Source organism: Centroberyx gerrardi, chromosome 12 (assembly GCF_048128805.1).
Source record: "Centroberyx gerrardi isolate f3 chromosome 12, fCenGer3.hap1.cur.20231027, whole genome shotgun sequence".
Taxonomy (NCBI): domain Eukaryota; kingdom Metazoa; phylum Chordata; class Actinopteri; order Beryciformes; family Berycidae; genus Centroberyx; species Centroberyx gerrardi.
The window spans coordinates 13,935,968-13,959,895 of NC_136008.1; the positions used below are offsets into that span (position 1 = coordinate 13,935,968).

A 23,928-nucleotide genomic window follows, 5' to 3' on the forward strand; every position below is an offset into this window, starting at 1 on the left:
CTGGCAAGTCATATTTACTCTGTGGTTGAATACTGGCATACTGTAGTCTGTGATCGAAGCCGCTTTACAAACTTATATATTCTTTCCAGCGCGAGATCAAAATCATGGTTTGACCGCGCATCGTATATGATACTGGCTGTGTAATAACAGACAAGTTGTACAATTCCAATGCAATAAGCATAACCTTTTTCTTTTTTGTTAGAATGGCAACTTGCGGAGGTATATGATCAAAAGGACCCGACTACTGCAGCTAACAACATTAAATAGATTTCAACCATCAGCTGAAGTGCCAGCTTGTATTTTGTAAATTTATTGAGGATTGCAATCTGGCCATGTTAGTGGGTAGTTATAATACAAAAGATTCAAAAGTCAACATGTCAGACTTGACACAAAATAAAGAAATAAAACCAGAAAAGGCCCTGTTAGTCAACTTAAATGGAAATACAAAAAGGCAGATGTCATGAGTTTACAGTTTACACAACTATTCTAAAGGTTCCATCTTCAAAAGATAAACAGCGGGGTTCCTGCTTTTAGGACAGCAACACTGTGAAAAACACATGCAGTGCAATTCTCAGTTTTTTATTTGTCATATATTATATTCCTGTCTTTGGGTGTTCATTTTTTCTTCTCCTCGTCCTTCTTGGTCTCCGGTTTAGTGCCTGTCTGGGAAGCCAGGGAGCCCATAGCGTTGCGGATGGCCTCATTGTTGGGGTCGACTCCAGGAAGGTTTTCCAGGACACTCTGAAGGAACTCTGGATCCTGCATTACGTCATAGTCCTCCTCATCCTGCATACATTGACATGGCATGTTACATATAATCTTATCCAAGAAGGTTTTTGGTATCTGATGACAAATAAGAACTAATAAGGCTTGTCCTTACCTTCGCCTCACTGGACTCCATGTCAGCTCCTGTGTCCATGTCCTCACCACCAAACTCTGCAGCACAGGTGGAACAGAAAGTGTTGTGTGGAAAAAAATGAGGTTAATGTACTGAAGTAGGTGATGAAGGGATGTTAGAGTGTGAATATCTTGCTGGCAAGGTACTAGATTAATGCTGCCATGCATTAGATAATGTTGATGTAATGTGTTCTCAATCTCAAGTAGTGTTGTAGGTTATTAGTTGGTTGTAAAATCTTAAATAGGTGTCTGTGTCTAACCTCCCCCTGCTCCCTGCATGGACATCTGCAGAGCGTAGGCTATCTGCTCATCCTCTGTCATTCGGCTGAAGTCTGGTAGAGCAGGCGTGGCCGTGTCCGCCTGGGGAACAGACATCTTCAACAGGGCATCCTCAGACTCTGCAAAACAACGGGAAAAAAACACAACAGAAGACATTATAAGCTGCCTGTCCATCATACAAAGCAAAAAAGGAAAGAAATTGGCATCTGTGGTAGAAAAACAAGTTGGTGGACATTCTCTCACCATCTGCAGTAGGGGAGGGAACACCAGCCTCAGCAGCAGACACAACAGCGGCTCTGCGAGCCTCATCCTCCTGTCTTTGTCTCTGCTCCTCCATAGACACCCTTAGAGCCTAGACAGAGGAAGAAGGCAATCAAGGAGTGAGTAAAATGGATCAACTTTAAGCTCGTCAGGTAAATAAGCATCTGATCTTAATTGAGTCAATACTGACGGTACAGCAAGTAGCCTGACACTACAGAACATGATTTTAAAAGAAATATTGCAATAGAACAATAAGATAAAATGTGGTACAAAAGATAGTCATAAAGAAAAGAACAATGCTGAGAGGAATCATAGACAGAGATTTGAGAGGCAACTGAAAAAGAATAGTTGTGGTAACACTGAAGCTATTCTAGCCTCGTTCCCCTCTTCTCTTACCAAGGCCAGCTCTGGGTCAGCGCTGGGATCCACCCCAAACTCAAAGTCGCTGGCACCCAGGCCTAACATTGCACCTCCCTCCCCGGCCAGGATGGGTGAGGTCAGGAGGGCGTCAGCCAGACTGGGGCCTGGAGGTACTGTGACCAGGTGGGAACCTGCTCCCTCTTTCCCATTCAGTGTGTTGATGAAGGCAGTCAGCTTCTCTGTGTTCATCTCCTGCAGGGGAGAGAAAGAAGGGGGATTAACACATGGACCAGAGTAGACAACAGTGCAGAGAGGAAAAATTTATTTACAAGAGCGCATAAGATATACAAGAGGTTGAGTGAGGGTGGCGGTTTGACAGAAAAATACCTCCTCTCCAAAGTTAATGACATCCACGCTGACTTTTTCTTTCTTAAGACGCTTCGCCATTTTGACCAGCTAAAGGAAGAGAGAAATAATTCAGTTGAGACACACATACTAGACATATTAGTGCACTGATGTTATCAGCCAATATTAATTATTCCACAGATAACTTGGCGTGTGCATATTTCCAGAGAATAATTCCACTGATAATATACAATAATAATATACTATATATATATATAAAGTACAATTTGCAAAAAAAAACATGGTTTTGGCAGTTGTGGTTTATTTCTTGAGAAATACACATTTACAGGCCTCAATTCTATAGAAAACCCAGTGTGAAGAATTATGTTTTAGTATTGTATTGGTGTCTACAGACAATAGTGCTGAAACTGCATTCAGTGTAACCCTTGATCACAACTACTGTTTGATAGTGTGGTGAGTGGCATGCTTTCCAAGGAGATGTCCATCTTTCACCCATCCATCTTTATTGTCAAGTACATCGGATACTGTTAATTTTTCCAACCAAACATTCAATATCAAAGTCAGAAATCTAGTATCTGCTGGGTTTTATTGATGCATCACCAGTGATAAACATGCAAAACACATTGATTCATGTCAGAACTTAGCTCACTTCTTTTTCGTTGTCCTCCACTGGACTGCCAACAAATGCAATAATGCGCATCTTGTGGTTTTTGCCCTGTCTGTGCTTCAGAGCCAACTACAGAGGAGAGAAGACAGAGAATCAATGGATCACCAGTTGAACTAAGAAAATGCAATATTGTGATTTTTGATGTTGCGTGTAATGGGCTGGGCCCCCGCTCCCCATGCAAACACAAAAGTACTAGTGAGGACTGTATCTCCTGTCATATTGAGTCCTACTTCCAATCTTGAACCGCTAGTCCTGTGCTCACATCATGATAGAGGGGACACACTCCCAATCAAGCCTAATCAGAACTGCTCTTGATTTGGACAAAGGGTTGTATTTCCATCAGAGTAATGACTTTAACAGACTTCCTTAAGTGCATTACTCTCACCTCCCCGAACTCACTCCACACATCACATCAGTAGCCCCTCACACAACTCCTTGACATGTGTACTGGGGTACGGGTAGAATAGCACTGTAGTTTGCATCTTACGGCATACTGAAAATCCCATACTCACATGTGCCACTCTGATGCCTGTGCAGAAGCTGATGTTTCCACGAGGCTGGACAGCATGCAGCTTGGACAGTATCCTCCCAGTGTCTGGAGTCAGCGTGGTTAGCACCTCACAATTACTGCACAGGAAGAAAACTCTTGTATCATTATAATACCATATTTTACTTCTGAGTACACCAATTCAAGCACACTGCCCTTACTTGGCCATGGTGATGAGGCCCACATTGTTTTCAGGGTTGCTGCGGGTCTTGGAGTGACAAACAATATTAACTGCGTCCTGCTGAGCCTGCAGTCTTGTGGGCAGAAAGTCTCCATTGCGCATGTACTCACTGTTGTCCACACTAAGGAAAATAACAGGATTGTTAACAACCAGTACACTTCTAATTTAACGTCTGACTTTTATCGTTAAGCAGTAACCAAATAAGCTGTAAGGACACTGTATAACATTTATAATCATCCAAAAACGACATATAACGTTATTCAACGACAATTAGCTAACGATAGCTGCGCTCATCACGTTAGTTAAACAGAGCCAATGGATCCCAATGCCAAGTAACATGAGTTGCCTGTTTGACAGCAGGGTTTGTGCTAACGTTAGCGCGTTACTCAAACAAAGCCAGCTTTGCTTCAATGTGAGATGCAACCTTACGTTAAAAGCTAACTCGCTAAGCATGAACGTTATGTAGCGACACAACTGTGTGTGTTAAGTTGCTGTAACCCAGCTAAGCTGCATACAAGATCTGACATAGAAAACGCAGCTAGCCAGCTAATGTTAGTTCTCTTCCATTGGCTAGGTAACGTTAGCTATATGGAGTGACTCAGGGAATAACTGAGCCGAGCATCTCCCAACGAAAATAAATCACGTAAACTTGTATGTACGTTTCAAATAAAACACGCCGAAAGACATAGATCCATTTTAACGACCGTTAGCTTTTTTTCCCCACGAAGTTAGTATTTAAAATACTAATTTAGTACGTATTTCGATGTCCTTACCAGACCATAGTACTTTCAAGCACCATCTTGAAGTCTGTAGTTTACCTACCTCATCGTGATGGTTTATGGGTAATGCTGTTTTTGCTAAACAAAAACAAAAAATCCAAAATAAAATACAGAAAAGGGTTTATTTTGTGAAAGAAGTAACCGTAGGGCCTTTCTATAATCTTTGGCTTTGATTCAGTTTATTTTGCTGCCAGCTCTGTTATTTATTTATTCTATTTGTCTTATGCCTATGGCTGCCTGGGACTATTTCTTTATGTCAAATTTTCATTTTTATTTTCCTTGGTTGTGAAGCACTTTGTAACATTGTTTTTGAAAAGTTGTTGGTAAATTATTGTTCTTCTCCTTCTTCCTCTTCTTATTAGTAGTAGTAGTAGTACTAGTTTAGACTTAATTATGAAGGTATTTATGTTGCAAAACCCGAGAGCTTGTAGACTTGATGTGAGAACTTGTGAACTTGTATGTTGAAATTTTCACTCACAAAAAATATTCACACACCCGTGTTCTGAATTTGAAGTCACAGACAAAAATTCGCAAGTGTGTAAATTAATACTTAGATAAATACAATGACAGTTGCAAACTTGTAAGGCAATTTACTCATATTTAAGTTAGTTAATTTTGCCAGTACAACCGGTGATTACAACCTCTCAAATTGGTCATTGCAACTTTACAAATGTGATCTCTCGAGCCACAAACTTTCGAATTTGCACGCCTTGACTTTTGCAACACTTCCGGCGATAAATGCGTTGCAAAACTAACTTGTGCACCTGTCCTGAAGCTGCTGATGGGGGAGGGGGGTATGTGTTTTAGGTTTTAAAGCATAAATGTAATCAATATTAGCAAAAAGCTAACGCTAGGCTAACCTGCCTGTGAAAAGGATGAACAAAGCTCCAGCTGAGGTCGCATCCTCCAACGGCACTGCTAATCTGATTTCAAAGGACTACAAATGTATGGCCAGTTACATGTTTCTCACATAGACTGTAAAGTTTCTCAGATAACAAACGTGTTTGATAATGACCAATCAAAACGATTTCATTCTCGGGCAGATTTTTTATTTTGTGTACATGTATTATACTACGCCATGTTATCCATATGTTATTGTGATAGTTGAAAACAATGTGTGCATGTATTAATTTCTATAATAATGAACATGTTTTTTATTATATAGGGATATTACATGGTTGATGTCAGTTCATGAGAGTACGACAGTTCGAGAGAGAGTCCTTTAAACAGGAAATGGTTACCACCACAGGACAGGTGTTAACCTACCAGAGGCTCAGTCCCAAAGTTGTACAAACTGTGGGAGTGCAGACAAAATTGAGAGACTGAAGCAATGCTCATCTTGTAAGAGAACCCTGTACTGCTCCAAACCATGTCAAAAAGAGCACTGGCATAAACATAAGGAAAAATGTACTCATCTGCCGGAATGCAGTGATCAGCATCCATCCAGAGGAGTGAGTGTCCAAACTGCACTGTCCTCAGCCCAAGTTAATAAACACCACCGAGCTACCTCATTAGTTGGCAGGCAATGCCTTGCTGAGTGCTATTTCCATGGTCGCAAAATTCAAGCACTGTGGGATACTGGGTCCCAGGTCTGTGTTATTGATGAACAATACAGAGAGGAGTACTTACCAACAGTAAAGTTGAGAGAGGTTTCAGAAATTATTGACTCACCTGATGACTTACACTGACAGATGCAAACGGATTGGATATGCCATACTTAGGGTGGGTTGAAACCACTTTCAGACTCGCATCTGAACTGGACCAAAGCAAGGAGCTCATCATCCCAGTACTGGTGATGAAGGGTCGACACCTCTCCCACCCTATTATTGGCTTCAATGTAATTGAGCATATCATAACCAATACGGAGAAGACCCAACAGTACAGAAGAGTGAGGAAAGTTTTCCCAAGTCTCAAGAAGAGTAAAGTCAGGGCATTCATACAGCTTGTTGGCACAGAGCAGATGTGTGAGTATGCTGTGAAAACAAAGAAAGAGGTGGTTGAAGTCCCAAAGCACACGGCTGTACAGATTGAGTGCAGAGTGTTCGCACAACCATTCAGAGAGGACATAACTATGATTTTTGAACTAGATGTGAACCCTCAGTGGACAGAAGGTCTTGAGTTTTATGACACCCTTGTCAACATCAGAAAGGGGGCTTTTCCAGTCATTACAATTGATGTTTGTAATCCAACTGATCATGACATTGTCTTAGCAGGGCAGACCCAAATTGGCACAGTGCAACCAGTCATGACAGTCTTGCCTGCACAGGTCCACGAGAGAGCCTCAACACCTGCCATTGTGAACCATGTCCATGCACAGGGAACAGACCCTGCCAGCACAACTGATGAGGTTTGGGATCCGCCTGTTGATCTATGAATGAAAATCAGAGACAGGTAGCACAACAGATGCTCAGAGAGGAATGCCACTCATTTTCAAGATCAGACAATGACATTGGCTGCATTGAGAAGTTGCAAATGAGTATTTCCCTTAAAGACCCAGAGCCAGTCAGACGCACATATATGTCAGTGCCAAAGCCTCTGTACCAGGAGATGAAAGGATATCTGCATGACCTCATAGCACAAGGCTGGGTCAGGAAGTCTAACTCCCCATACTCCTCCCCTGTTGTTTGTGTTCGAAAAAAAAGATGGCACTCTCCGCTTGTGTATCGACTACAGAGACCTCAACAGGAAGACACATCCAGATCGCCAGCCCATCCCAAGGGCCCAAGACAACATGGACAGCTTAGGTGGCAATTCCTGGTTTTCCCTGCTTGACCAAGGAAAAGCATATCACCAGGGGTTCATGTCTGAAGACAGCAGACCACTGACAGCCTTTGTTACCCCCTGGGGACTCTATGAGTGGGTCTGCATTCCGTTTGGCTTAATAAATGCCCCGGCGGCCTTTCAGCGATGTATGGAGGAGTGCTTGGAGGGTCTCCGGGATGGAATTTGCATTCCGTACCTGGACGATGCGCTGGTTTTCAGCAAAACCTTCGACAGACATGTGAGTGACATATGAAAAGTGCTGCAGCGCCTCCGAGAGTATGGCATCAAGCTCAAGCAAAGTAAGTAAATGCGATATATTCAAACATGAGGTCCGCTACTTGGGGAGACTTATGCCAGCTGAGGGCAGTAGGGTTGATCCTGCTGACTTTGAAGCTGTGCGAGCATTGAAAGATGTCAGACCACAAACTGTGGACCAGCTAAGGAAAATACTTGGTCTACTGAGCTACTACTGACAGTACGTCAAAGATTTCTCTAGAATAGCCAGCTCTCTGTATGATTTGCAGAAATAGAACCCAGAAGATGGTGCCGCTGTGCCTCACAATACCAGAAAAGCGAAATCAAAGATAAACAACCACATTGTGCCTTCAAGGAAGCCCATCACTTGGACTGACATGCACCAGAGTGTACTTGAACAACTGATTGACTGCCTGCTTCATCCACCTGTGCTAGGTTTTCCTGATTTCTCTCTTCCATTTATCTTACACACGGATGCATCTAACCAAGGCTTGGGGGCAGTATTGTATCAAACGCAAGATGACAAGCTTAGAGTGATTGCTTATGGTTCTCGTACCCTAACTGCAGCTGAGAAGAGCTATCACCTCCACTCTGGAAAGCTAGAGTTTCTAGCCTTGAAATGGTCAATCACTGAAAAATTTTGTGATTATTTATACTACGCCCCAACCTTCACCATGTATAGTGATAATAATCCTCTAACCTATGTCTTGTCAACTGCGAAGTTGAACGCCACCACTTCCAGATGGGTAGCAGAGTTAGCAGATTTTCACTTTACAATCAAATACAGACCAGGGAAGGAGAATATTGACGCAGATGCTTTGTCTAGGATGCCTCTTGATGTGGAGTCACTGATGAAGGGGTGTTGTCAGGAGCTGTCGTCTGATGCCATTGGAGCAACCATTCAAGCTGTTGAGGTACAGAACGACTCTAATGCCTCTTGGTCACTGTCAATTGCAGCTAAGTCGTCATCAGTTGAAACTGATTCAGCCACTGCATCCATTGTCCCCTTGTCAAAAAAGGAATTGAGAGAGGCACAAAAGTCTGACCCAACCATCTTCCCAGTGCTAGACTACAAACTATCAGGTTCTAAGCCACCAGCAAAAGAACTGAAAACATTCAGTCCAAAAACAAGATGCCTCCTCAGAGAATGGGAAAAACTCAAATTAGACAGTGAAGGCATTCTGCACAGAACCGCTGCAGCACGCAAACAACTAGTCCTACCAGAGCAATACAAAATGACTGTACTGCAGGAACTCCATAATGATATGGGCCACCAAGGTGTCGACCGCACAGTATCTCTGGTACGTGATCGTTTCTTTTGGCCGTACATGCAGTCAGAGATAGAGCATTATGTAACTAAAGCATGCACCTGTCTCAAGCAGAAGAAGCCCAGTCACGACACAAGAGCCCCACTGACAAATATAGTGACAACACAGCCCTTCGAGCTTGAGTCTCTTGATTTTCTTCATCTCGACTGATGTCAAGGCGGATATGAGTATATACTCATCATTGTAGACCATTTCACGCACTTTGGTCAAACGTACGCCACCACATCAAAGTCAGGGAAGACAGCTGCCAACCTCCTCTTCAATGATTTTGCATTGAGATTCGGGTTTCCATCTCATATCCACCATGATCAAGGGGGAGAGTTCGAAAATCAGCTCTTTTCCCAGTTGAAGAAGTACTGTGGTGTTACTGGTTCCAGAACAACTCCCTATCACCCGCCATGAAACAGGTAGGTGGAGCACATGAATAGGACACTGTTGCAGATGCTCAAAACACTCACTGACACACAAAAGTCAAACTGGAAAGAATCCCTGAACAAACTAATGTATGCCTATAATTGTACACGCTGTGAGGTGACAGGATACTCACTGTTTTACCTCCTATATGGGCGTTCACCCAGACTTCCAGTTGACATGCTGTTCGGCCTGACTTCAGAGTCAGACTCAAGCAACCTGCGAGACTACGTAGAGAAATGGAAGCGTGGTATGGAAGAAGCATATGCTATTGCGAGCAAAAGCGCCCAGAAGGCTGCGGAAAGGAGTAAAAAACACTACAACAGCCGGGTCAGGAGCTCAGTGCTACAGCCAGGCAAGCGGGTGCTGATAAAGAATCTAACACCCAGAGGGGGACCAGGTAAACTCCGCAATTACTGGGAAGACAATATCCACACCATTGTGCGACAGGTCGGGCCTGACTTGCCCATTTACGAAGTGAGACTAGAACAAGGTAAAGGGTGCTCCAGAGTTTTGCACAGAAATCTTCTAATGCCCTATGATCATTTGCCTTTTGAGGTGCCACCAGACTCTACAATCAGCAAAAGACAGCCAAAACCAAAAATGTTGCAGCAGCTCCTCTCTCCTCCTCGGGACTCTGATGAAGACAGTGATGATGAGTATGACTTTCATTATGTGCCACCCCAAGGTCACACAGGTCAAAATATCACTGACGACAGACATGGTGAACAGGATGAACGAGAGGCAGAGCCTGAGGATAGGGCCCTGCCAGAGGAGCAAAATGATGGAGTACTGGAACTAGCTGCACCGCCAACGCCACCAGCTGAGGAGAATCAGGAGGAGGAGCTCAACTTACCTGCTGATGAACCAGTGCCTCCATCTCCTTCGTCGAGTAATGCTGGTGATGCTGAAGGACAAGCCTACCGAGTACCTCTGAGAGAGAGATGGCCGCCTCAAGTCTTCACGTATGACCAGTTAGGGACTCCTGCCTGCTACAGTGCTGGGCAAGCAAACAGTGCCCAGCCCCCACAGCTATTGTCCCTTTTCATCACGCCCAGACTGGTTTCATGGCTGCCTCAGCCTCAGCCATATTTCTACCAGCCCCCCTATGTGTATGGACTCCAGTGAATGTGAGCCTACAGACTGTGGACATGTGACATACTGTTGACACTGACTATTGCCATGGACAATTCACAGACTGTTCATATGGATCATTGCCATGGACAATTCATGGACTGTTGGCATAGACTAATTCACTGGACTGTGAATGGACTGTTGATACTGACTATTGCCTATTGCCAACTGACTATTGACAATTTGTGAACTGTTGACTTTGACTGTTACAACCAATGCATAACATGTTGGAAACAACTGTGCTTATGGACTGTTGATATGGGATCGTGCAATGACCTTTTGACACTCTGCATGGACTGTTGCCAGATTATAGATCATGGACAGTTGACTCACTATGTGTTGGACATTTGAATGGACTGTGACCTTTGACTTATGACCAGTGATGACGTTTGTTTTTTTTTCAGGTCAGGTACTCAAGCAGTAGCCTACATCAGGCCATGCTATAGAACAACGCATGAAAATCAATATTAGCTACTTTTATCCAACAATAGGCCTATATGATTGATTTTTATAACTTATTTAGGTTTTATTTGAGCTATTAGGCCACACACTGCTTATCACTTACCATGCTGTGGTCATTCACTGTAGGCCTAAATACAGCACAAAGAATCCTCATGTCTGGCAACCAGCCAGCCAAATGGCTAGCTGACCCCCAGCTTATTTGATATGGTCAGTTCTGGTGTAGATCTGTCAGCAGAAATTATTCTATAGTTGAAGTCTACTGTCTAGTAGCACTGAATGCTGTCACAAAATAAACACACTTTACCCTCCTGTCGTCATACATAAAACTTAAATGTTATGAACTGTCAAATTGTTTCAAGTCTCAAACACATTTAGAAAAACTATACATTCATGAAAAGATTGCATTGCATGATCAGGTTAAAATTTCACAACTTTATTCCAGCAGACAAATATACCTACATAGATTTCAATAACATTTGTATGCAATTATGTGAAATGATAAATGAATTAGTAGGCTACTTTGAGAAATGAATTAGGCCTAGTACTGTAAGAATTGATAAATTCAGTTATGTCCATTCCTCGCGGCAGGGGGAGAAGCGCAGCAGGAAGCGGAGCTCCATCCAGGCTGACCAGTCACCAGACTGTCCTCTCCCTGGCATGGAAGTATATCCTGGATGTCCCTGGATGAGAGAAATAAACCTGTACTCCATTGTTGTAAGACGTTAATGGCATACACCTAACCATACAATTATATTTATTCTGAAATATTTGTTTGAAGTAAGTGATTATTGACTCATTGGTATTTATCAACAACATATCGGCTATTATGGTTATTTTGTGCTATGGGTCAGTTAAGTCCTACTTAGCCTATACTGCACCTTTAAACTTTATTGATCTCAAAGGTAAAACTGGGACAGCCACCTCTACCAATGCCATGGGATCATTGCTCATTGCAACATTAAGTTGGCATCAACATGCTAATCAATGAATGTTAACACTTTGTATGCCAGATTGGACACATTGTCGGCTAACACAGGTTTTCCTTAGAATTAGAACTGTGCTTATAAGTGCTAATTAGTGCCCAGGACAGCTGCTGTGGGAATGAGGAAGCAATACTTCCTGCTATCTGGAGTCTGGGCAATGTTATTTGTTGAAATATGTATAAAACCGTATATAAATTTGAAGATGTGGGTATGGCTCTTTAGAGCATGAGGCCTCAGCTAATGTTCATCATTAGTGGGGAGTTATTCCTTTTGTTAAGGAAGAGCTTTGGAAATCAAGAAAATAAATGGATTTTAAAAGTATGAGGTCCCAACCAACATATGTCAGTAAATGATTTGATGCAGAATGTTCTTAAAAAGACATAAAAAATAAACAAATTAATTAATTAATAGGTAAGACAACTAGGCTACTATAAATCACAAATTGTGGAAAATAACAAACTCTAAAAACACATTTTTAATAAACTCAAAGCATGACTGTACATTTATGTGTCTTACTAATGGTGATGATGTGATTCTGAGATGTTTGCAATGTTTTATCTGCAAAAAAATGAAAAAGAAAGAAAAGTCCAGAGTCTGTGATGATGAAAGAAGATCAAAGAGCAAATAGCCTATATTTGCCCCATAGATAAAAGGAGGTCCAGCATCCTGAATTTGGAGAGTCCAGGTCATTCACATGAAGCTGATACAACCAAGCCACAAGGTAAGATTTGTCTCTACACCTCTAGGAATCAAATTCTGCTATTAATTGGATTTATAGTGGATTTATAGTGTGAATCTTCAAGTTTGTTTCCATTTTAGTCTACAGAGCTCTACCTCAGCCAGTTTTCTGTTGCTGTTTTCAATGTTATTTTCATCTTATTCCTAATATTTTGTTTTTTGTTGGCTTTCTCCCACAAATAAAAAGTATGAGGCCTATTTTTTTATTCGTTATATTTATTAATTAGAGGATGGAGAAATATGGCAGAAGTATGAGGCTGAGGTTTAGTTCTTTTTGTAAAGTTTTTGTACAATATTATCTGCAATGCACTTGTGATTTTTTTTCAGATGGAGAAGTTCTTACTTCTGATGGTGATGTTTGCAACATGTTATGCAGCACCTCAAGGTTTGTCAACCATTGTTGTTCAATCAATAAGTTTACACTAATATTTTTGAGTAATTTGCTGCACTGTTTTTTTCTGTTTTATCCAAACACAGAATATATTGTTTGAGACAGTGTATGTGTAGTTATAAACCTTTTCTTGCTCTCTCTCCTGTCACTTGAACTCTGACCTGTCTGTCCTGTCTGAGTTTGTTGGTTTGTTTTCTCCCCTGTGCAGATCTCTCAGGCAAAGTGTTCGTCTTTCCTAGAGAGACCAGCACAGCTCATGTCAAACTACTGACATCTAGAAACAAATTCAATTCTGTGACAGCCTGCCTCAGGTAAATACAGAAGAGTATTAGGGCCATTGTAGGTGACTTTTTTTTTTTTACCGCAGCCGGGGGGAGGGGGGTAATATTCTGAGAAAAAACTCAGAAATTCTCAGATTAAAGTCAGAAATGTGCAAAAAAAAAATGCTGAAATTTGCAAGAAAAAAAATGCTGAAATTTGTAAGAAAAAGCTCAAGTGGAGTTTTTTTTCTCTCAAATTTCTGAATTTAATCTCCGAACATTTTTTTCTCACAAATTTTTGAGTTTTTTCTTGCAAATTTCTGACTTTAATCTCAGAATATTACCCTCTCCCCCAGGGTTCAGTAAAAAAAAAATCACCTACAATCTGGATCTAATACTCTTCCATACATAAATGTGTTATTATCAGTTAAGAATTGCAGAAAGGTCATATTATCCATTATGTTTTTGATTAAATGCTTCCCTACATCTCTCACCATTGGCCGATCTGTTCAGATTCTTCACAGATCTCAGCAGAAACTATGGGCTCTTCTCTTTGGCTACTCCCGCCCACAGCAATGACTTTGTGCTTTTCAAAATAAACTCAGAGGATGTGATTAGGATGCATGCTCGGGACGGGGGCACAGACTTCTTGGCGCTGTCCTTGGAACGTAACACCTGGCACTCCCTGTGCGCCACCTGGACCTCCGACACCGGGGTGGCTCAGCTGTGGGTGGACGGCAAGCCGACCGTCAAAAGATTCATCCACTCCGGACAGCCCATCACCGGAGCTCCCATCACCATCCTCGGCCAAGAGCAGGACTCTTACGGCGGGGGTTTTGATGCTACCCAGTCTTTCATCGGCATGCTCTCTGATGTCCACATGTGGGACTATGTGCTCTCGCCCAGTGAGATCCAGCGCTACGTGGATGACATGAACTTCACTCCAGGGAATATCTTCAACTGGAGAGCGCTGGAGTTTCAGATCACAGGGCAAATCCTGGTGGAAGAGAAGCAGGAAAGCAGAATACAGCAGTGACACATGTAAAACAGTCAATTAGTCACTGGTGGTCACCCTACTGGTTACAGCATGCATGTTAGCCAGTAGCCTATATACTATGTTGTGCACTCTTATGTTATGCAATAACTAAAATAAATAAATTGTCAAAAGTTCATGTTGTGTTTTTTCCACATATCATGGGAATCAAACTCCAGTCCATCTGCCCTCCCTGCATGTGGCTGGGCGATAATATCGTTTATCATCTTTCAGTGAAATCATATCGTGATGATATAATGATTTGGGGATATCTTGACACATAATTCTGCTGTTTAAATTTATGACAGCAAGCAAATTTTATTTAAAACCTCTGACAAAAATTAGGTATTAAACATTTTAAGGAATATTATTTTAAAAAATCAGTTTTGTTTGACATCACACCCAACATTACCATTTGGTTCAATGGGATGAACATTGATTTGATTAAGGTGATTTTGCATAAGTGAGCCATATCATGATATATATATGTATTGATATCGAAAAATATAATGATTAACGTGATATTGATTTCAACAATATCACCCAGCCTTAGGCTGAAGCATCACAACCAGATGAACACGTGCTAGCACATCCAAAGAATAAAGAGGTAGACAGATAATTTACATTTTACTGATCTACTTTGCAGCAGTACATCAAATATTTGTCTAAAACAGCCTTCTTCACAGCCTGGGGAAGAGATTATGGCTACATTCTATATGATTATAAATAGTCAGAGACAAGAAAGAAGGAAAGAAAGAAAAAGAGAGAAAGTACACAGTCTGTGATGATGAAAGATCAAAGATAGAGCAAATAGCCTAACCTAGCGTGACTGTAAATTTATGTGTTTTACTAATGGTGATGATGTGATTCTGAGATGTTTTATTACAATGTTTGGTCTGCAAAAAAAAAAGATAGAAAGAAAGAAAAGTCCACAGTCTGTGATGATAAAGAAGATCAAAGAGCAAATAGCCTAGCCTACTTGCCTCACAAATAAAAGGAGGTTTTGAATTTGGGGGTCCAGGTCATTCACACGCAGATGATACAACCAAGCCACAAGGTAAGATTTGTCTCTACACCTCTAAGAATCAAAACCTGCTATCAATCTAATTGGATTTATAGCGTGAATCTTCATGTTTGTTTCCATTTTAGTCTACAGAGGTCTACCTCAGCCACTTCTCTCATGCTTTTGTTATGTTAAAATGTTATTTCCATCTTATTCCTAATGTTTTGTTTTCTATTGGCTCTCTCCCTTTACGGTATCTTTGACAAATTATGCAGCTAAAGTGATAAAATCTCATGACCATAATGCTACAGGAGAATGAGTTCACAGGTCATGTTAAACAATATTATCTGCAATGCAATTGTGACTTAAAACTTCAATTTTTTTTTTATCTCAGATGGAGAAGCTCTTACTTCTGATGGTGCTGTTTGCAACATGTTATGCAGCACCTCAAGGTTTGTCATTGTTCAATCAAGTCTGTGATTACCCAATATATTGAAACTAGTAGGCTATTTGTGAGTGATTTGCTGCACAGTTTTTTCTGTTTCATTCAAACACAGAATATATTGTTTGAGACAGTGTATGTGTAGTTATAAACCTTTTCTTGCCTTCTCTCCTGTCACTTGAACTCTGACTGGCCTGTCTGAGTTTGTTGGTTTGGTTTTCTCCCCTGTGCAGATCTCTCAGGCAAAGTGTTCGTCTTTCCTAAACAGACCAGCACAGCTCATGTCAAACTACTGACAAATAAAAGCAAATTCAACTCTGTGACAGCCTGCCTCAGGTAAACGTGGTATTATCAGTAAAGAATTGCAGAAAGGTCATATTGTTCATTATGTTTTTGATTAAATTCTTCCTTGCATCTCTCACCGTTGGCCGATCTGTTCAGATTCTTCACAGATCTCAGCAGACAATATTCGCTCTTCTCTTTGGCTACTCCGTCCCACAGCAATGACTTTTTGATTTTTAAAATAAACTCAAAAGATGAGATTGACGCATCTGTTCGGGGCAAGAACGCACGCTTCTTGGCCGTGTCCTTGGAACGGAACGCCTGGCACTCCATGTGCGCCACCTGGACCTCCGACACCGGGGTGGCTCAGCTGTGGGTGGACGGCAAGCCGACCGTCAAAAGATTCATCCACTCCGGACGTCCCATCACCGGGCGTCCCATCACCATCCTCGGCCAAGAGCAGGACTCTCACGGCGGGAAGTTCGATGCTCAACAGTCTTTCATCGGCATGATCTCTGAGGTCCACATGTGGGACTATGTGCTCTCGCCCAGTGAGATCCAGCTCTACATGAGCAGCGACCACTTCATTCCAGGGAATGTGTTCAACTGGAGAGAGCTGGAGTTTGAGATTATAGGGTTAGTACTGGTGGAAGACGAGCACGGGACATAGGCCCGATACAGGAGCAACACAAGTAAAACAGTCAGTCACTGGTCACCCTACTGGTTAGAGCAGGCACTATAGCCAATGTTGTGCACTCTTATGTTATGCAATAAATAATATAATACTGAAATTAGAAAATTGTTGTAAATGTTGTAGTTTTTTTCACACATCATGGAAATCAAACTTACACATATCATTCAAAGCCAGTCAGTCTGATAAGCTTATTTTGTTTAAAAACCCTGACAAAATGAGGTATGAAACATTTTAAGGAATAGTATTTGAAAATTTCAGTTTTGTTTGACATGGCACCCAACATTATCATTTGGTTCAATTGGATGAACATTAATTTGATTAAGGTGATTTTGCATACGTGAGCCATATCATGATATATATATATACATATTTCAATATTGGAAAAAAAAATCATGATTATCATGATGTTGATTTCAACTATATTGCCCAGCCCTAGGCTGAAGCATCACCATCATAACCAGATGAACACATGTGCTAGCACATCCAAAGAATAAAGAGGTAGACAGAGAATTTACATTTCACTGATCTACTTTGCAGCAGTACATCAAATATTTGTCTAAAACAGCCTTCTTCAGAGCCTGGGGAAGAGATTATGGCTACATTCTATATGACTATCAATACTGTAGGAAATAAAATAGGACACTGCGTTTCTTTGCCCTCTGTGTAAATGTCTTATAGTGGAGTATCAGTGAGAAGGTCCTGCTCACATTAAAGAAGTAATGCGGCCATCATGAGTGAGCTGTATGGCTTCCACATGATATCACATGATATCAGTTCTATTCAACCACGTAAGAATAGAACTAACGTTAGTGTGTATTGTAGAACTAGTTTTGACTAGTTTGGACTGTGCTTATTACATAGGCCATATGTTGATTTCTCAGAAAGGAGTGTACAAAGCAACTACACACACACAAGAGTATAAGAGACTAACAATCCTACCTTTTGGTCAGAGAATATCCTGTAGCCTACTGAAGTGTATGTGCTTGTAAGGTTTTCTCTCCATGCATGTCTGAATAAAGAATCCACAGAAGACTTCTGAAACATTGCTCATTTATTTTGACCCACAATAGAGACAAGAAAGAAAGAAAGATGAAATTCTTAAACTATTTTTAATTGAATTTAATTTTTTTATTTTTAACTAACTAAGTTTTTTTTATTGAAAATCAAAAAATCATGGCATTTCATACAAAATCAAACGCATGGGTGTGGAGCTACTTTTCTCATAATTTCTCCCTGAAAACACATTGGAGAATCATTTTTATAATTGATTTTTACTTGAGTCTATCTGGCCCCTTAGTGCAAATGTGAACGTGATCATGGGAACCTACTGTATATTTACACTAGCGTTTTTGTGAAAACTGATAAAATCAGAGAGCCCTTGTGACTAACTACTAAAAATAGTATGATACAGAAATGGCTGTATCTGAAAAACTACAAGGAGTTTTATCAAATGCTTGGTGCCGTTGGATTCAGAACAAATTGAATTTCAAGAATATGTGCTTTGATCTGGTATAAATATGAAGCATCGTGTTAGTTCAGGCAGGACACGGAAGTCACGTGTTGCTAGTCATCTACCAGCTGATCGCCGTGCACACCAATCATAATCCATTCTCATAACAAGGCGGTCTATTTAAATGGCCTCCTCCTACACTGATTCTTGCTTCTCAACTGCTGCACACTCTGCTGCTCGGTGAAGCTTTACCTCCACCTCCCCAGCCTCCACCTGTTACAGTCTATGCAGTTGAGCCCGCCGTGGCTCTTAAAGTGTCAACACTGCTGAGTGTTGCTGCTCTGGCTCTGCTCTGTCTACTTCCATGGGGGGATTTGCATGGCACCCCTGCTGTACCTTCAGCATGCTTGCTGGGTAAGCAGGGAGCTGATAGAGCAGAGCCATAATCGCCAAACATAACTGTATGTATAGCCACATGTCTTGACAGTTCTCTGCAAATTTCGTGTTTTTACCTCTAACAGAAAAAAAGCTGTGGAGCATTTCCTTAACATACTAAATTTACTAGTTAGTCATTAATGGGGTAATAACCTTTTCTAGGTCACTGTAAGATAAGAGCGGTTTGATCTTGGCAATATTTCTGAGCTGGAAGAAACACGATTGGACCATTCTCTTAATCTGCTCTTCAAAAGTTAAATCCGAATCAGAAACAACACCTAGATTTTTAGCATAAGGTTTCATGACATTTGCCGACAGATGGCCCAATTTAGTTTTTTTAGTGGACTAACAGAGTTTTGTGGACCAAACAAAACCACTTCAGACTTGCTCTCATTTAGCTGTAAAAAATATTTGAGACATCCAACACTTGATGTCAGAGAGGCACTGATTCAGAATGGTGAGGCTCCTGGTGTAATTTGGTTTCACGGGGAGATACAATTGTGTATCATCTGTATAACAGTGGAAAGAAACATCATATTTCTGAATTATGTGGCCAAGGGGGAGCATATACAAACTGAAGAGAATTGGACCAAGGACAGGACCTTGGGGAACACCACATGTAATATGTGCTGTAGAGGATGAGGTGCTATAGTGACAGAGAAGGTCCTATTTGAGAGATAAGATCTGAACCAGTCTAGTTCTGACCCATTTATACCCACCCAGTCTTACAGATGCTTGAGTAGCAAAGTGTGGTCCACGGTGTCAAAGGCCACCCTGAGATCCAGGAGGACTAAAACCCAACAGTTTCCTACGTCAGCATTAAGCAGACGATTTCTGTACTGTGAAAGGATCTAAAGCGAGATTGGAACAACTCAAATATTTTATTATTGTTCAAGTACGATAGCAATTGATTTGAGACCACTTTTTCTAAAATCGTGGACAGAAAAGACAACTTGGAGATGGGTCTATAGTTGTTTAGGATGAAGGGGTCCAAGGTGGGTTTCTTAAGTAGTGGTTGAACCACAGCATGTTTGAAGCAGGCAGGAACAGGGCCACTGGATAGTGAGCTATTGACAATTTGGAGGATGATAGGCCCAATGCTGTCAAAGACCTCCTTGAGCAGTTTTGTGGGAATAATGTCAAATGAGCCGGTAGTAGAGTTCATATGGGAGACTGTTTCTACTCGAACCTGAAGTGAGATTTGTTCAAAACTACTCAGCACAGCAGAGGTAGCAGGGAGGATGGCTAGGTCTTGGTTGGAGGGGGAGATCACACAACTAATGTTGTCGACTTTGGTAACAAACAATGGTCGGAAATCCTCACACTTTACAGGACATGTTGAACAGCAGAGCCAGAAGGGGAGCGAACAACAGAGCTGATGACATTAAAAAGAGTTGTGGAATCATGACAGTTTCATTCCATAAGGTTAGAAGAAACTTTGCTCTTGCATCTTTAACAGCTTTCTGGTATCTAAACATGAGATCTTGTTTGACTTCCACCTTCGCTCTGCTTTCCTACACTCTCTCTTAAGGGCCCCGATGTGCTCATTAACCCAGGGAGAAACATCACGTTTAGCTTTTTTGATTTTATAGGGTGCAATAGTATCAAAGATAGCTGTGCACGTGCTATTGAAGGAATTTGAAGGACACGAGAGGAAGAAGGGGCACATATGTCTGGGGTGGGGTGGGAGAGGTCCACATTGAACATGATGGACTTTTGGTCAGACACAGAGGCACACACAAGGCAGAGAGCAGAGGGACTTCACTAGAAATTAGAAAACTCAGAACTTCAAAGAGTTAAAAGTACCAACTGATACAGGTAAACATTTAAAACATGCCCTGTGAAAAACTGCTAGTCCTCCACCACGGCCGGACAGCCGAGCTAGGTGAAAATGAGAGAAACCACATGGTGTTGCCTCAACCAGGGGGGTGGAGTCTCCAGGACTCAGCCAAGTTTCAGTTGCCATAAAAAAAGTCTAGAGAGTTGTCCACAACAAAGTCTTTACAGATAAATTATTTATTACAGAGAGACCTTAGGTTTAAGAGACCAAAACTGGCAGTAGTTCAGAACTCTCAACAGTTTTAACCACCTTTAGTGCAATGTCTCCTAATATCATCCTAATGGGGGATTTTAATGTTCATTTTGATAACACTGATAATATGTTCATTAAAGATTTTAAAGCAATGTTAGATTGCTTTGATCTAACACAATATGTCAACTTTACAACCCACATCAAGGGCCATATCCTTGACTTAGTTTGTTGTTCCGGCATCACACCATATAACATCACCGCTGCTGAACTACCGATCTCAGACCATAAAGCTGTGTTATTCAACACCAACCTACCGCTCAATAAAGCAAGGGTGCATCGTATCATATCATACTGCAACATCAGACATCTTAACCCAGAAGATCTCAGCAATTTAATTACCTCGAACCCCGTTCCTGCTCCCACCCCCTCACTCCCGGATCTAATGGACTATTACAATGACAGTTTATCTTCTGCACTTGATACTCTAGCCCCTCTGAAAACACGGGTTGTCTCATTGGCCCATACTGCTCCCTGGTACACACCTGAACTACGTCAGCTCAAGGTTTTAGGTCGGCGCCTGGAGAGGCTCTGCACCAAGACTGGACTTGCTGTTCATAAACAAATGTATTTTTATCATATACTCCACTACAAAAATGCTCTCCTAATAGCTAGAACCTCCTATTATGCAAATATCATCAGTACAGGTGAAGGGAATACTAGAACTCTCTTCTCCACAGTGAAAAGGTTACTCAAACCACCTGAAACCAATATGAACAGTAACCTTTCTAATGAGCAATACTCTGCTTTTTTGAAGTTTTTCAACTCCAAAATTAGTACAATTCATGAGCAGCTGGCCTCTGCTAACATTATGCAGACCAACTTACCATCAGCAAGCGCCATGAAACTGTCCCCATCCACTGTCCTGTGTGACTTCAGTCTTCCAACTGAAAATCACATTTTTGAACTTATTACTAAGTCCAATACCTCCACATGTCACCTGGATCCAATTCCCACAACCCTAGTTAAAGCATGCTTGCCCTCTATCATTTCCCTGATAACCTCCATTATCAACTCCTCTCTGTCCACTGGTACAGTTCCCCCATCACTGAAAGTTGCCATAATCAGACCAACTCTGAAAAAACCTGGTTTAGACTCTAGTGACCAAAACAACTACCGGCCATTTCCAATTTACCATTCATCTCCAAAATTCTTGAGAGGGTAGTTGCATCTCAACTCCAGATCCACCTTGATAACAATAATCTCTTTGAACAATTCCAATCTGGCTTTCGCCCCAAACATAGCACAGAAACAGCCCTGGTTAAGATCACCAACGACCTCCTCCATGCAGTTGATTCCGGACTACTCTCTATCCTCATCCTCCTGGACCTCACCGCAGCCTTTGATACTGTATCCCATCAGCTCCTCTTGGATCGTCTGGCCAGTATTGGAGTTGGGGGCACTGTGTATCAGTGGTTTGCCTCCTACCTTGCAGACAGGACACATTTTGCACAAATTCAGAATTACCGGTCAGAAAGCTCCATAGTTCACCACGGAGTTCCACAGGGTTCAGTGTTGGGGCCACTCCTGTTTATTATTTACCTCCTCCCTCTTGGCAACATCTTCCGGCACTATGGTATTCATTTTCACTGTTATGCTGACGATACGCAGCTTTATGTTTCCACAAAGCCCACTTATACTCTCCCCTCCAGTACCCTCACTGCTTGTCTCCATGATTTACAGATATGGATGACAAACAACTACCTAAAATTCAACAGTAGTAAAACTGAACTACTCCTCATTGGCTCTAAATCTACACTCTCAAAAACAAATATTTGTTCACTCCCCATTGCTGGAGCCACCTTACCTGTCTCCACACAGGTTAAGAGCCTCGGTGTTATCCTGGACAGTACCCTTTTTTTCTCCAGTCATATAAACAATGTCTCCCGGATTGCCTTTTTCCATCTGCGAAACATCTCCAGACTACACCCTGCTTTGACACAACACTCCACGGAAGTCTTAGTCAATGCTCTGGTCACATCACGCATTGACTACTGCAATGCGATCCTGGTAGGCATCCCCAACAAACTTATTCACCGACTCCAACTCATCCAGAACTCTGCAGCACGGATTATTACACAATCAAAGTGCACTGAACATGTCACTCCCCTGTTGATTCAATTACACTGGCTCCCTGTGTCACAACGGATTCACTTTAAAATCTTATTATTAACATTTAAGGCTCTTCATAATCTATCCCCTGCTTATCTCACAGACCTCCTTCAGACTTACACTCCCTCTCGCTCCCTGCGGTCTTCATCAGCAGGTCTACTGGCTGTACCAACCATCAACCTCAGCACAATGGGTGCCAGGGCCTTCTCCTATGCTGCACCCAAATTTTGGAACTCCCTTCCCCCTCACATCCGCATACTGGACTCCATTACAGAATTCAAAACTGCTCTTAAAACCCATCTCTTTAAACTAGCTTACTCACTTTAACTGCATCAACTGCATCGTATTTTATACTACAATATCGATTTTTAACTCATTGCTGAGCTATGCTCTGTTGCTTATTGCATGTCTTACTGTTGATTGTACTGATGTCTTATTACTGGTGCTTTGTTGTTTATTGTATGTTCTATTACTGATCTTATATGATGTAAGGTGACCTTGAGTGCCATGAAAGGCACCATTAAATAAAATGTATTATTATAATTAGTAGTAGTAGTAGTCAAAGTGGTGGTCTAGAGACAAGTGGGTTTCAGAGGAACATGGATCAAGTTGTTGGTAATAGGGAAGTGGGCAGTCACTTGTAAAGCATGTGACTGACCAATAAGGCTAAGTCCTAATCACAGCGGCACGGGTTCGAGTCCAGCCTGTGCCCTTTGTTGCATGTCGTTCCCCCTCTCTGCCCTGTCTCTCCTGTCTCTCTCATGTGGCTGTCTAGTAAAGCAGAAATGCCAAAAAAGAAAAAGAATTATCGCATAGCGTTAGTTATCAAAACAGAATAGGGCCAGAAAGTGAGTTTTGAAAGCCAGTACACGCAGCACCATGGCGAGGTAATCATTGACTCATTGGTATTTGTCAACAACATATAGGTTATTATGGTTATTTTGTGCTATGGGTCAGTTAAATCCTATCTAGCCTACTGCACCATTAAACTTTATTGATCTCAAAGGTGAAACTGGGACTGCCACCTGCCAAGTTGGCATCAACATGTTAATGAATGAATGTTAACACTTTGTATGCCAGATTGGACACATTGTCAGCTAACACAGGTTTTCCATAGAATTAGAACTGTGCTTATAAGTGCTAATTAGTGCCCAGGACAGCTGCTGTGGGAATGAGGAAACAATACTTCCTGCTATCTGGAGTCTGGGCAATGTTATTTATTGAAACATGTATAAAACCGTATATAAATTTGAAGATGTGGGTATGGCTCTTTAGAGCATGAGGCCTCAGCTAATGTTCATTCGTTAGTGGGGAGTTATTCCTTTT

General features: G+C 41.6%; 3 protein-coding genes across 3 annotated transcripts; 2 read left to right on the top strand and 1 right to left on the bottom strand.

The window, feature by feature from the left end:
- Positions 1 to 282: 282 nt before the first annotated feature.
- LOC139914903 (26S proteasome non-ATPase regulatory subunit 4-like) lies at positions 283 to 4,379 on the bottom strand. Its single transcript, XM_071903335.2, has 10 exons — positions 4,332 to 4,379; positions 3,539 to 3,679; positions 3,343 to 3,457; positions 2,813 to 2,899; positions 2,185 to 2,253; positions 1,834 to 2,049; positions 1,420 to 1,528; positions 1,158 to 1,295; positions 881 to 936; positions 283 to 786 (listed from the first exon to the last, which is right to left on the bottom strand). The coding sequence occupies exons 1-10, from the start codon at positions 4,355 to 4,357 to the stop codon at positions 616 to 618; spliced, it is 1,128 nt and encodes a 375-aa protein (XP_071759436.1). The 5' UTR covers positions 4,358 to 4,379; the 3' UTR covers positions 283 to 615.
- Positions 4,380 to 12,738: 8,359 nt separating this feature from the next.
- Positions 12,739 to 14,098, top strand: LOC139914923 (serum amyloid P-component-like). The gene is made up of 3 exons (XM_071903361.2): positions 12,739 to 12,796; positions 13,011 to 13,113; positions 13,576 to 14,098. The coding sequence occupies exons 1-3, from the start codon at positions 12,739 to 12,741 to the stop codon at positions 14,096 to 14,098; spliced, it is 684 nt and encodes a 227-aa protein (XP_071759462.1).
- Positions 14,099 to 15,492: 1,394 nt separating this feature from the next.
- Positions 15,493 to 16,492, top strand: LOC139914922 (C-reactive protein-like). The gene is made up of 3 exons (XM_071903360.2): positions 15,493 to 15,550; positions 15,774 to 15,876; positions 15,982 to 16,492. The coding sequence occupies exons 1-3, from the start codon at positions 15,493 to 15,495 to the stop codon at positions 16,490 to 16,492; spliced, it is 672 nt and encodes a 223-aa protein (XP_071759461.2).
- The last annotated feature ends 7,436 nt before the right edge of the window (positions 16,493 to 23,928 follow it).

Bases quoted from the DNA above. Each gene is read 5' to 3' on its own strand.
- LOC139914903 (XM_071903335.2), bottom strand. From the start codon at position 4,357: ATGGTGCTTGAAAGTACTATGGTCTG. The intron at 1,529-1,833 runs GTAAGAGAAGAG...TCCTCTGTCTAG, and splicing joins CTGACCCAGAGCTGGCCTTG to GCTCTAAGGGTGTCTATGGA. The intron at 1,296-1,419 runs GTGAGAGAATGT...GTTGTTTTGCAG, and splicing joins TCCCTCCCCTACTGCAGATG to AGTCTGAGGATGCCCTGTTG.
- LOC139914923 (XM_071903361.2), top strand. From the start codon at position 12,739: ATGGAGAAGTTCTTACTTCTGATGGTGATGTTTGCAACATGTTATGCA. The intron at 12,797-13,010 runs GTTTGTCAACCA...TCCCCTGTGCAG, and splicing joins ATGTTATGCAGCACCTCAAG to ATCTCTCAGGCAAAGTGTTC. The intron at 13,114-13,575 runs GTAAATACAGAA...CGATCTGTTCAG, and splicing joins TCTGTGACAGCCTGCCTCAG to ATTCTTCACAGATCTCAGCA.
- LOC139914922 (XM_071903360.2), top strand. From the start codon at position 15,493: ATGGAGAAGCTCTTACTTCTGATGGTGCTGTTTGCAACATGTTATGCA. The intron at 15,551-15,773 runs GTTTGTCATTGT...TCCCCTGTGCAG, and splicing joins ATGTTATGCAGCACCTCAAG to ATCTCTCAGGCAAAGTGTTC. The intron at 15,877-15,981 runs GTAAACGTGGTA...CGATCTGTTCAG, and splicing joins TCTGTGACAGCCTGCCTCAG to ATTCTTCACAGATCTCAGCA.